Source organism: Dromiciops gliroides, chromosome 2, assembly GCF_019393635.1.
Source record: "Dromiciops gliroides isolate mDroGli1 chromosome 2, mDroGli1.pri, whole genome shotgun sequence".
In the NCBI taxonomy this organism is placed as follows: Eukaryota; Metazoa; Chordata; class Mammalia; order Microbiotheria; family Microbiotheriidae; genus Dromiciops; species Dromiciops gliroides.
Window position 1 is genome coordinate 315,404,209 of NC_057862.1, and position 13,781 is coordinate 315,417,989.

The window sequence follows — 13,781 nt, forward strand, 5'->3', positions numbered from 1 at the left end:
GTATTCTAATTATTTTTAGTCAGCCAAAATCTTCCTTACCACCCTCCTATCACTCACTCACAATATGAGATCACAAGAAAAACAAAACTCATTACAAATATTTATTTTCAATCAAAGTATCTTTCTTCAGTGGCCATTTAAAAAAAATGTTTCATTTTACTTTATAAGTCCTTCACTTCTGGGGCAGCTAGGTGACACAGTGGATAGAACACCAGCCCTGGAGTCAGGAGGACCTGAGTTCAAATCCATCCTCAGACACTTAACACTTACTAACTGTGTGATCCTGGGCAAGTCACTTAACCCCAATTGCCTCACCAACAAACAAACAAACAAACAAAAATCCTTCACTTCCCTATCAGAAGGTGAATAGCTTGTTCCATCATTAGTCCTCTGGAATCATGGTTGGCCATTATGCTGATAAGAGTCATATGTCTATATTATAACGTTCATCCATTTGCAGATGTATGGGAACCCACTCAGATTCTCATTCTTTGTCACTTCAAAAAGACCTATAAATTGTTTTATACATCCTTAAAGTTCATTTTTCTTATAATTAGTTGCTCCTTTAATCTACTCTGCTTCTAATTCCCCCTCCACCTTTTTTCCTCTTTCCCTTTTATTTCCCCATTAAGTGAAGTATATTTCTTTACCCAAATGCCTTTCTATGTGTTCTTCCTTCTTTTGACCAGTTCAGGTTAGAGTGAGGTTCATCAGGTACTCCCATTCACCCTTCCTTGTTTATATAGATGTCTACTTCTGCACCCTTATTATTTGATGTAATTTTCTCTGTCTCTTCCTTCCCCCAACCAAAGTTTATTCCTATTCCCCTCTTTTCCCATTCTTTATATAAAAATCATCAAGACATACCAAAATAACTCCCAGTATTTGTCCAATAGGGCTTTTTATGATTTACATGATGGTAAAATTCGGAAGGGCCATAAGTATTATGTCCCCATATGTAACTGTAAACAATATATCCTTAGGGCAGCTAGGTGGCTCAGTGGATAGAGCAGCAGTCCTGGAGTTAGGGCAAATTTAGCTGGAATCTGATCTCAGACACTTACTAGTTGTGTGACCCTGGGCAAGATTTAACCAGTGTGCCTTAGTTTCCTCATATGTAAAAGGAGCTGGAGAAGGAAATGGAAAAATCTCTCCAGTATATCCAAGAAAACCCCAAATAGGGTCATGAAGAGTTGGGCACGACTTAACAACAACCAGTTATCCTTGCTTAATCTATTACTATTGTTTACCTTTTTATGATTCTCTTCACTTCTGAGTTTGAACTTCAAAGTTTCTCTATTTCTCTGGTCTTTTCATCAGTAATACTGGAAAATTCTGTATTTCATGAAAGATCCTTTTTCTATCTTGTAGTGAAGTATAGATTTTCTGGGCAAGTTATTATTGCTGTAAACCTTTGTCTTTTGCCTTCTGGCATATTGTATTCCAAGTTTTCTCCTCCTTTATACCACTGGCTACTAAACTATGTATGATCTTGAGTATAACTCCTCTATATTTGAATTTCTTCTTTCTTACTTCTTGTAGTATTTTTACTTTGAACTGGGAGAGCTGGATTTTAACTATGACTTACCTAAGAGTTTTTATTTGAAGAGTGTTTTTTTGGATGTGACCAATGAATTCTTTCTACTTCTTCTTTGCTCTCTGGTTCTAAGAGATCTAGAAAGTTTTCTTTTAAGATTTCTTGAAAATATCATGCCTAAGCTGATTTTTATTCATCATAGAGTTCAGATAGTCCAAATATTCTTAATTTTTTTCTCTCCAATTTTTCCAGTTAAGTTGTTGTTGCTATGGGACATTTGTGTTTTCTTCTATTATTCAGCCAATTGATATTGTTTACTATTTCTTATTGCCTGATAGAGTCACTGGCTTTTAATTGGGTTACTCTAATTTTAAGGAAATTTGCTGCTTTTGGAAGGGTTTTCACATCTTGTGCCAATATGCTAATTCTCTTTTCAATTCTTTTTTTAATAGCTTTTACTTATTTTCTTATTTTTTCCTCAATGCTCTTTTTGTAAATTCCTACTTCATCATTTCCAAGAATTCTAGTTGATTTGGTGCCGAAGCTGTGATTTTCTCTGAAACATTGCTAAAGACTTTTGGAGTCATTCTCTTCTTCTGGCTTTGTGGCTTAAGCATCTTTGTCATAGTAATAGTCCATTATATTGGTGTTCTTTTTGCTTTCCCATTCTTCCAGTCTACTTCCTGTCTTTGAACTTTATATTAGGGTTGAAATCTGTCACATTTCTGGTGGGAAGGTCTAGATTTATACTGTTGCTTCTTTTAGGCATATTGAGTGTTGTGTTATTCTGGGATCTCAGGGATGGGCTGGTGACCTTTTACCTTTCAGTGTTCCCAGAGTGGTCTAATTCAGGACAAAGTGTGTTTGCTCCTCCACTTGTCTGATCTCTGCAAGTTCCTGACCTGGATTTGTATAGCTGAAAGAGTAGATTACTTCATGACTTGCCCCCTATCAGTCAACTGGAAATCTCTGTTGGTTCAGAGAAACAGAATTACACCCTCCCCTTTGTTCTGAGGTTCCTGACTTCATTACTCTTCTACAGTCTGGGCTACATGATAGAAGTCAGACGCTGCTCTGAACTTAGGGTCTGAGTTACACCACTGCTGCTACTGTCTTCTGAACTTTCTCCTTTCTCAGTACACAGCCCAGGACTCCCTACCATGGAATATCATCCCTTTCTCCACTGTGTAATTTAAAATTCTAAATGTGGGTTCTAATCTGTCCCCCAGTTTTGGGGGAAAACTGACTAAAAAGTTTTTAAAGAGTTTATTGAAAAATAGTAAAAGAAAATTGAGAACAGATTTTCTATAACCTGGCAATCATAGCCTTCCTAATCTCCCACTTCTGAAGGTCTCTGCCACCATGCCTATGTCTCACAGCCAAAGAGCAAGAACCCTCCCCCAGTGTCCGCTTCCTGCTTCATGCTCCCCTCCCAGAAATGGGAGGTTCCACAAGGTGATTGGCTACTGTCATTCAAATTTATTAAGTACCCTTAAGTACCAGCCAGATGTGCTTACAATCTAGTAAGCCAATCAAAGTACCCTTAAGTACCAGCCAGACATGCTTACAATCTAGTATGCCAGTCAGTCGCTCTTCCCCAACTTGATCAGCTCAGATCAATCTATAGGTGAACCCCTGAGTTCCATTATCTTGACACATTCCCCCCTTTGTTTCTTCAAGGAACAGGGTGTTCCTTGATGAAACATACCCTATGCTAACAAACAATATGTAAATCACAATATAGGAAAAAGGAGAAAGAGGAAATTTTGTGCAGAAGGGCGGTCCCACTTGAACCGGTGCTTTGACACTGGCTTGCAGAGGGAGGGCCTCTGCAGAGAATTCATGTTACAAATGGTGTATATAATAACAGAAGGAAAAAATAAAAAATTAAAAAAATTAAAAAAAAAACTGTTCATTTAGTCTCTGAGATCTTGTCTTCTTGGAGTGGTCATCAGAAAAAAACTAGACTCTGGTCTGGACTCTGGTCTGGAAAGTTGGGCTCTGGTCCGGACTCTGGTCTGGAAAGGTGGACTCTGGTCTGGACTCTGGTTGTCTCTGGACTCACTTCTTTAGGTGTTGAACTGCTGGATCTTTACTAATCCTTAGCATAGTATTGTCAATGATCAAATTAAACAGTGAGTGTTCTTCAAAATATAACTCACTGGGTTTGAAACCAGTAACTGGGTAATGGCCAATGGGTCAAATTTGTCAGTTTAAAATTGTCCCCATTATAGTGTTCCAGTATGCATCTGGAGAAGCCCCAGTAGGCTTCTGAGACCTTCCCTTGCCTGGTACATAGCCTCTCCTGGGAACTAGAGTGCTCTGCTCACAGTATATTCCTGACCCAACCCTGTCCCTTTTTTCTATAGACCCCATTTCTTTTTCCATATGCCAACATGGGGTGGACACTTGACTCACTATGACTTTTCTGTATTTCCCCCATCAAGATTCAGTTTGGTGCATTTTCCAGATCTTTTTTGAGTAGTTTGTGGATAGGTGCACACCATACTGCTTCCTAATCCTCTGGAATCTTGGCTCTGCCCCTTCTGACTTATTATCAAATACCGTCCATGCTTATTTTTATATTCCCCAAACCTGGCTTTATTTAAGGTCTAGAACAATCTACTATTTTTTATATCTACATTCTTACACACACACTTGTATATGTATATGTATGTATGTATGTGTACGTACATATATATGTGCATACACACATATATATGTATACATAGGTATAGGTATAGATATAGGTGTATGTGTGTATATATGTATACATATGTGTGTATATGTATGTATGTAATCCTTTTGAAATTCACCTATATGTGAATCAAGGGCATTCCCAATGAGAATATTAGGGAAGAAACAAGCTTTTATAATCAATATTCAACAATGGACAAAATTTTTGACATTTATATGGAGCTTAATATGTTAAGTACTTTATAGATAATATCTCATTGATTCTTACTGAGATTACTACACTGAGAGATAGTCATTATTATCCCAATATTACAGAAGAAGAAAATAAGATAAATAACTTGCCCAGAGTCTCAGAGCTAGAAGTATCTGAAGTCATATTTGAATTCAAATCTTTCTTACTCCAGACCTGGGAAACTATCCATTAAGCTACTCATATACTCCATATGACACATATTTTCTTTCTCATAATTAACTGAAAGATATAGATAATATAAAATTTTATTTTTATTATTGTTCATTGATCATGAAAAAACATTTGATTTAATAGAACAAAATGCCATCTTACAAGCTCTCTTTTTGCACAGTGCCCTTTAGTCATAGACTAAACCCAATCAGAATTGCTTGTAAGATATCACAAAAGAAATAATACTCTTCAATAATTGTCTGAAAATAAACATCATCAAGGGCCTAAAACAAAGACATATCTTCACCAAAGGCATTTATCACCATGATAAGGGAGCTCCCTCTCATACTGTAGGTCAAAAAGGCATCTTCTGTGGATGATGAGGTCCTCCTGATCCCCTTTTTGAGGACCACATTCATCCTGTATTAGTTCTGAGGTCAATGTAGAACTTTCTGGAAGAGTCATGAAACAATGGAGTTTGGCCTGCCCAGTTATACAGTAAAGACCAAGTAGATAAAGAATGTCAATTGCCCAGAATTCATTTTACATATAGATGGATACTGTATAAATCTTAAATGTATATTGGTGTAAAACAGACAGTACAAATGAACAATAAGCTTAGTCAAAGTTGGAAAAGAAAAGAACTGCATAGATTTGGGAAAATCTAAAAGACCTTTTACTGAATTCCTAAGCTTCCCATGAAAGCAAGGGCCCATTTTTTAAATATTGAAATTTTGACAGTAAGGTCATATGACACTGAGATAAGAAACTCTCCCCCTGTTTCCATAGAACTAATCATGAGTACTACATATAAGAAAATAGAGAGATAAATGTGGGTAAGCAGGCCATAACACAAAACTAAGGAGGAACACCAAGGAAGAACATGAGTTAAGAAAATCATCAAGGAATTTTATGATAGAACATAGGCTGATCAGGTAAAAAGAGTGAAGGGTGATACATATGCTTTACTGGTACTCTCAAAATGTCAGGGAAAGTATAGAAAGTCCTCCAGGATACTGGGAAGACTCCTTTGGGCAAGCTTTTGGGAGACTGTAGATAAGTAACACACAATAGGAAGTCATGGTTGAGTTGCAATCAGCATTCTGAGGAACCTCTAAAATTGAAAAGATCACTGATACATTTTCATTTTTTCCAACTCTTCCCCAATTATTGGATTACAAGTTGATTACATACACACACACACACAGACACACACACACACACACACACATATTTGCTATTACAATGTTGCTTAACAATCCAAAAACAGTAAAAACAAAATGTTTCAAAATCATAATCTTGGGTCCAAAGACTAATAGAAGACACATTTCCTTGCACTGCTTTATAAAAGTGGAGCTAGCCACAGATGTAGAACATTGAAAATAATGTCATATTTTTCAATGTACTAATTGGTCTTATTGAATTTTTATTTTTTCATCTCTTTAAAAATTTATTATACTGAATAGCTCTTACTGTGGGCAGATAGAAGATGAAATATACATGTTATAAAAACAAAATATTTCATTTAAAATCTATTTTAAAAAACAAATGTTTAAAATAGTGCAAACTGTCTTAAAATAGATGTTTTAATCTCTTCTTTGCCAGTGTTAATCCCCTAAGTTACTTTTTTGTCCCTTACTGTTATGACTAATGTCTAAAATTATGTTAAGTAGTAATGATTAACGTGGACTTGTTCTTATTTTAATGACAGTCACTGTTTCTTTACTATATCTTAAAACAGATCTTTTGTGAGACAAATACTTTTTTTTAATAATTCCATGGACAACCACATCTATTTTTATAATTGGTAATGTTTTCAGCATGCATTAATGTTATACTTATTAAAAAATTGAATCCATCAATTATGTACTTGAATGTTGATATAATCTTATGTTTTTATTATTATTTGATTTCCAGGGTTTTTTAGGTGTTAAATCACCATAATCATTCCTAGTAATAATTTTACTTGGTAATAATATGTAATTTTGTTAAGTTAATGTTGTCTGCCTGCCATAACTGCTTTAAAAGATTTGCACTGGTATTTGTGAATTATATTGTTCTGAAAATTTCTCTTTTTTAATCTTCATTTTAATCTTACTAGTCCTCAGTTTTCTCATTAATAAAATGAAGGAGAGGGAGGACATGGATAAACACTTTGGTCCCTTCACACTCTAAAACTATGATGCTAACTTTGATAGAATCAAGTTTATATTTAATTCATAAAAAAGAATTAGGTAGAGTTCCATATTTTGTCTTAAGAACAACTTGAACAATTTACGGATTATTTGTTCTTTAAAGATTTGATAGATCGCATGTTTAAATCCATATGGTGTTGTTACCAAAGACATGAATCTTCAAGGAGTTTTCAAAATGCTACAAAGTCAAGACAAACATGAAATGCCTACTCAAAGTCTCAGTCAATGTCCCATGACTTTTGGCAAGCCAGGCTAAAGCTTGTACTCATCTCCCTCTCAGTGATTTTCTCCTCCAAGAAGCATTATAATAGCTACAGAGAGGACCTACCATATTGCATCCTAAACTATAGCAAAAATCAGCAGTTGAGACCCCTTGATCCTGGCTCAGAAGGCTCCTGCTGCAGCAGGACAGTTGTGGGACTTGCCAGCCCCAGATGAAAGGGCAAACTGCTAGCTAGAGAACCATCCAGAGGACAGGTGCAAGTAGGCCAAGAAATATGAACACAGAGGAATCAACAAACCACAGAGGCCTCAGAGCAGAAAGCCAATGACCAGGCCCCTATCCCCCAGAAAAAGAAGCATGAAACAGTAGCCCCTGTGCCCCAGGAGCTGACTTCAAATTTATAAGTCAAAAAATAGGTTACAACATGAGGAAGAAACAGAAAAGGGCCCTTACCATTGACAGCTTCTAAATCAACAGGGAAGACCAAAACACAAACTCAGATGAGGATAATACTGTCAAAATGCCTACTTGTGAAGCCTCAAGGAGGAAGATGAATTTGTCTCAAGACCAAAAGGCCTTCTTGGAAAAGCTCAAAAAAGATTTTAAAAATCAAATGAGAGAGGTAGAAGAAAAATGGAAAAAAAGAAATGAGAGAAATGAGAGTTATGCAAGAAAATTATGAAAAAAGAGTCAACAGCTTGGAAAAGGAAGCACAAAAATTGACAAAGAAAAAAATTCCATAAAAAATACAATTGAGGGGGCAGCTAGGTGGCACAGTGGATAGAGCACCAGCCCTGGAGTCAGGAGGAAATGAGTTCAAATCTGGCCTCAGACACTTAACACTTGCTAGCTGTGTGACCCTAGGCAAGTCATTTAACCCCAATTGCTTCACAAAAAAATACAATTGACCAAATTTTGGGGGGTGAGATTGGCCTAATGGAAAAAGAGGTGCAAAAGATTACTGAAAAAAATAATATCAAAATAATATCTTAAAATTTAGAACTGGGCAGATGGGATCTAATGACTCTGTGAGACACCAAGAATTAATGAAACAGAATCAAAAGAATGAAAAATAGAAGGAAATATGAAATACTTCACCAGAAAGACAACTGAGGGGCAGCTAGGTGGTGCAATGGATAGAGCACTGGCCCTGGATTCAGAAGGACCTGAGTTTTAATATCACCTCAGACACTTGATACTTACTAGCTGTGTGACTCTGGGCAAGTCACTTAACCCCCATTGCCCCACCCCACACAAAAAAATTATTAAAGAGAACTGCCTTGATGTTGTTGGATCAGAGGATAAAATAATCATTGAAGGAATTCATCACTTTATCCCTGATACCACTGAATCAAGCGGGAGGCAGAGGCTCCAGGGTGTTTTCAAGATTTAGCTTCACCTGTGAACTGGTGCCATGGCCAAGGAAGTCATGAACATTAACAACACTCTACAAGAAGTGCTGAATATTGCACTCATCCACAATTTACTAGCTTGTGGAATTCATGAAGTTGCCAAAGCCTTGGACAAATACCAAGCCCATTTTTGTGTTCTTGCTTCCAACTGTGATGAACCTTTATGTGTAAAATTGGTTGAAGCCCTGTGTGCTGAGCACCAAATTAACTTGATTAAGGTTAATGACTACAAGAAACTGGGTGAATGGGTAGGCCTTTGTAAAATTGACAGAGAGGGAAAGCCCTTAAAAGTGGTTGACTCCAGTTGTGTTGTTGTTAAAGGAATCTCAGGCCAAAGATGTCATTGAAAAATACTTTAAATGCAAGAAATGAGTAAATAAATCCTTGGTATGATTTGAAAAAAATTTTTAAAAAGAAAGAATCCATTGATCACCTCCTGAAAGAGACACTAAAAGGAAAAGTCCAAGGAATATTGTAGCCAAATTCCAGAATTATCAGGTGAGGGAGAAAATACAGCAAGCAGTCAGAGAAATAATTTCAATATCATGGATCCATAGTCCATAGTGCACAGGACCTGGCAGCTTCAACATTAAAGGATCAGAGGGCTTGGAATATGATATTCCAGAAGGCAAAGGAGCTTAGATTGCAACCAAGAATCAACTACCCAGAAAAATTGATCATTATCTTTAAGGTTAAAAGATGGACATTCAGTGAAATAGGGAATCTTCAAGGTTTCCTGATTAAAAAAAAAAAAAACAGAACTGAACAGAAAATTTGATCTGCAAATACAAAACTCAAGAGACGTATAAAAAGTTAAACAGGCTAAAAAATTATTCAATAAGGTTAAACTATTTACATCCCTACAGGGGAAGATAATACTTATGTTTTGAGAACTGTATCTTTATTTGGGCAGATAGAAGAAGTATATATAGAGGGTATAGGTATAAAGTCACTTTGATGTGATGATATAAAGAAAATTAAAGGGTGACAAAAGGAGTATATTGGGAAAAGAGGAAAGGGAAGGTGGAATGGGTTTAATTACATCCTATGAAGAGATTCAAAAAACCTATTACAATAGAGGGAAAGAAGGGAGGTGTGAGCATTGTTTCAAGCTTACTCTCACCAGATTTGGATCAAAAGAGGGAATAACATAAATACTCATTTGGTTAAATAAATTTAGCTTAACACAAGAAAATTATGAAAAAAGAAATTTAGCTTACCCTTTAGGGAAGTAAATGGGTAAGGGGAAAAGGGAAGGCACTTATAGAAGGGAGCACAGAAGCAGGGGAGGAAAGGGGAAAGAAAAGGGATGGGGCTGATAAAAGGGAGGGCCAATTGAAGGAGACAGTAGTCAGAAGCAAAAGTTGCAGGATATAAAATAAATCCACATAAATCATCAGTATTTCTAAACATTACCAACAAAGCTTAGCAGTGGGAGATAGAAAGAGAAATTCCATTTGGGGGAACTGTGGACAATATGAAATGTTTGGTAATTTGGCTGCCAAGACATACCCAGGAATTCTATAAATACAATTGCAGAATGCTTTTCACACAAATTAAATGAGATCTAAATAATTGGAAAAATATCAATTGCTCATGGATAGGCTGAGCTAAATGACAATTCTGCCTAAATTAATTTGCTTATTTATTGCCATACCAATTAGACTACCTAAATATTATTTTATGGAGCTGAAAAAATAATAGAAAAATTCACCTGGAAGAGCAGAAGGTCAAGAATATTAAGGGAACTAATGAAAAGAAATGCACAGGAAAGTGGACTAGCCATATCAAATCTGAAGCTATACTATAAAATAGCAGTTATCAAGACTATTTGGTACTGGCTAAGAGGTGGAGTGGTGGATCAATGGAATAGGTTAGGCACCGGAGACACAGTGGTAGATGAATATGGTAATCTACTGTTTAATAAACCCAAAGGCTCCAGCTTCTGGGATAAGAACTCACTGTTTGACAGAAACTACTGGGGAAACTGTAGGATAGTGTGGCAGAAAATGGGCATGGATAGGGTCAAGATGGGTGCATGATTTGGACATGAAGGATGATACCATAGCTAAGTTGGGAGAGGAAAGAATAGTTTAACTCTCAGATCTATGGAGAGGAGAGGAATTTATGAACAAACAAGAGATGGAGAATACTGTAAAATGCAAAATGGGTGATTTTGATTACATTGGATTAAAAAGTTTTTGCATAAACAGAAACAATGCAGCCAAAATTAGAAGGGAAGCAGAAATCTGGGAAATAATTTTTATATCCAGTGTTTCTGATAAAAGCCCCATTTCAAAACCATAGAGGGAACTAACTCAAATTGATAAGAATGCAAGTCATTTCCCAATTGAAAAATGGTCAAAGAATATGAACAGGCAATTTTCAGATGAAGAAATCAAAGCTATCTATTGCCATATGTTGTTGGGGTTTTGGATTTTTGTTTTTGTTTTTGCAGGGCAAAAAGGGTTAAGTAACTTTCCCAGGGTCACACAGTTAGTAAGTGTCTAGTGTCTGAGGCCAGATTTGAACTTAGGTCCTTCTGAATCCAGGGCCAGTGCTTTATCCACTGTGCCACTTAGCTGTCTCCTTATCTATTGCCATATGAAGAAATGCTCTAAATCACTACTGATTAGACAAATTCAAATTAAAAGAACTCTGAGGTATCACCTCACACCTATCACATTGGCTAATATGAAAAAAGGAAAATAATAAATGTTGGAGAAGCTGCAGAAAAATTGGAACACTAATGCATTGTTGGTGGAGTTGTGAACTGAACCAACCATTCAGTTTGGAACTGTGCCCATAGGGCTATAAAACTGTGCATACCCTTTGACCCAGTAATACCACTACTCGGGCTGTATCCCAAAGAGATCATTAAAAAAAGGGAAAAGGGCCCACGTGTACAAAAATATTTCTAGCAGCTCTTTTTGGGGTAGGAAAGAACTGGAAATTGAGGGATTCCTATCAATTGGGGAATATCTGCTAAAGTTTTATTATATGAACATAATGGAATAGTAGATTTCAGAAAATCCTGGAAAGACTTAAGTGGAGTGATGTTGAGTGAAGTGAGCAGAATCAGGAGAACATTGTACACAGTAATAGTAACATTATGTAAGGATCAGCTGTGATAGACTTAGCTCTTCTCAGCAACACAGTGATGCTAGAAAATTACAAAGGACTCATGGTGGAAAATATTCTCCACATCCAGAAAAAAAGAACTATGGATTATGAATGAAGACTGAACCATATTGTTTCTACTTTTGTGTGTGTGTTTTATATTTTGAGGTTTCTCCCTTTTGTTCTGATTCTTCAATGTGACTAATACAGAAAATGTTTAATGTTATTGTACATATATAGCCTATGTCAGATTGCTTCCTCTCTTGGGGAAGGAAGTGAAGGAGAAAATTTTAAATCTTATAAAAACAAATGTTGAAAACTATAGTTACATGTAACTGGAAAAAATACTTTTATTATTAAAAAGTAAAATATTGGGTGAATGGTTCTTCCTTGCTCAGATATCATTTCCCTTTTAAGAAATCCCCCTCTCCTGGTTACTCTAACACGGACCAAAGTATTACTGTGGCTTTGATAAGTATCAGTTCCTTCAGCACATTTATTATGGGAATTGGTCAGGAGCACAACACATGCTCCATTCATTGGTATCACATGCCCACCATGCCAAACATGCTCCATGAGCTGTACTCCAATCCAACTCCTGCTACACATGAAAATGTAAATGTTTTATAATTTTTAAAGTACTAATTCAATATCAGCTATCATAACCATTGACCATTTGCAAATCTTCTTTTGAATGCTGCCTATTAATAGCCAATTTATACATGTTAAAATTGATGGAACTAAGTAGCTTATCAGTATAGCAAAGAAATTCAGGCTTATAAGCTAGTGAGTAGCTTACTACTAGAGCAAGACACATCCAAATTTCTAAGTTTCTTGATGAAAAGGAGCAGGTTAACAAATTTGGAGGACAATGGAATATATCCTAAAATAACTCAATTAGATATTTTTTACCAAATGAAAATATTGCATATTCATGCTCTAAACCAGTCTGAAAAGTTCATCAAAGATACAAGTGTTCAGGTATATGAAATAGAATGTACACTGTAGAAAATCCTGTTTGAAAGTCAAGGAAGAACACCAATCTTAATTAGGCCTTATCCATTTTTAGTCCTATACTATCTAATTTCATCCATTGTACAAAATAAGTTTTATTTTGTAACCATTGATATGTGTGGGATACAGATTTATTATACAGAAAGCAGAAATTAATGTCTTGCAGAAGAGGTCTAAGACAGAAAAGAAAGACATTCTTTCACTACTCAGTATGTCAGTGTTGACTGCAGAGGCAAAACCAAAAACAAACAATTAAAAAAACAACATGGAGGATGTAGTAGGAAAATAGAATATTCTAGGCCAGCTAGATAGTCTGAATATACCTCTAGTTGCTTTGGGTATCATGAATAAAGATGAAGTATTTATCTGGTCTTCATTTCACATATTATACCTAGTATTCCTTGAGGTTTTCTATTTTCATTTCTCTAATAAATTAAATTGTATTATATATGTATATATATATATTTGTATATATGTATATTTGTATATATGTATATTTGTATATATGTATATTTGTATATATGTATGCACATATATGTATGTATATAGACAGAGAGAGTTTTCATGAATATATCAATAAGGAAAAGCACAATACTCTCAGCAAAAAGCGGTGGTAATTTCTAGCAGTCTGGTCTGGACATTACTACCTATCCCATTTGCTGGAATTTATTTTGTTTAGAGATAGGTCAAAGCAAATTTTATTTTATGAGTGTACTTGACCTACAAGTGAAAAAAATGTGGCTGCATCCAAACCAAGGACAAGAGAAAATGACCCTAAGGCAAACTCTAATTCTTTTTTTTTTTCCTACTGCTAAATAATTAACTCTGCATTACTGTTAATGAGCATAGCTCTTCATACACATAAGTGGATAACAATGACAATGATAGTCAATAGACAATCCTTAACAGCCCTAACGATAAATAGGAATCCCCTCAAATTTTCTTGGAGTACCTCATCTGTAACTGCCCTATGATTTTCAGTATCTTGTACTACAATTGTTCATATGCCATATTGAATGAAGGAACTGTGGTAAAAATTATAATTAGTGTGAGATTTAAAATCAGATATATGAGCATTAAACTCCCCCTTTAACTTTTCCCTTATATATCTCCCAGACCACTAAGAAAAAGAAGCCTCTGAGCTTTAATCAGTGAGGGATTAGTTTTTATTGCTTGGGAA

The 13,781-nt window shown here is 35.7% G+C and overlaps 1 protein-coding gene across 1 annotated transcript; it reads left to right on the plus strand.

Moving 5' to 3' along the window:
• Positions 1-8,469: 8,469 nt before the first annotated feature.
• Positions 8,470-8,814, plus strand: LOC122738796 (40S ribosomal protein S12-like). Its single transcript, XM_043980705.1, has one exon. The coding sequence runs from the start codon at positions 8,470-8,472 to the stop codon at positions 8,812-8,814; it is 345 nt and encodes a 114-aa protein (XP_043836640.1).
• The last annotated feature ends 4,967 nt before the right edge of the window (positions 8,815-13,781 follow it).

Bases quoted from the DNA above. Each gene is read 5' to 3' on its own strand.
- LOC122738796 (XM_043980705.1), top strand. From the start codon at position 8,470: ATGGCCAAGGAAGTCATGAACATTAACAACACTCTACAAGAAGTGCTG.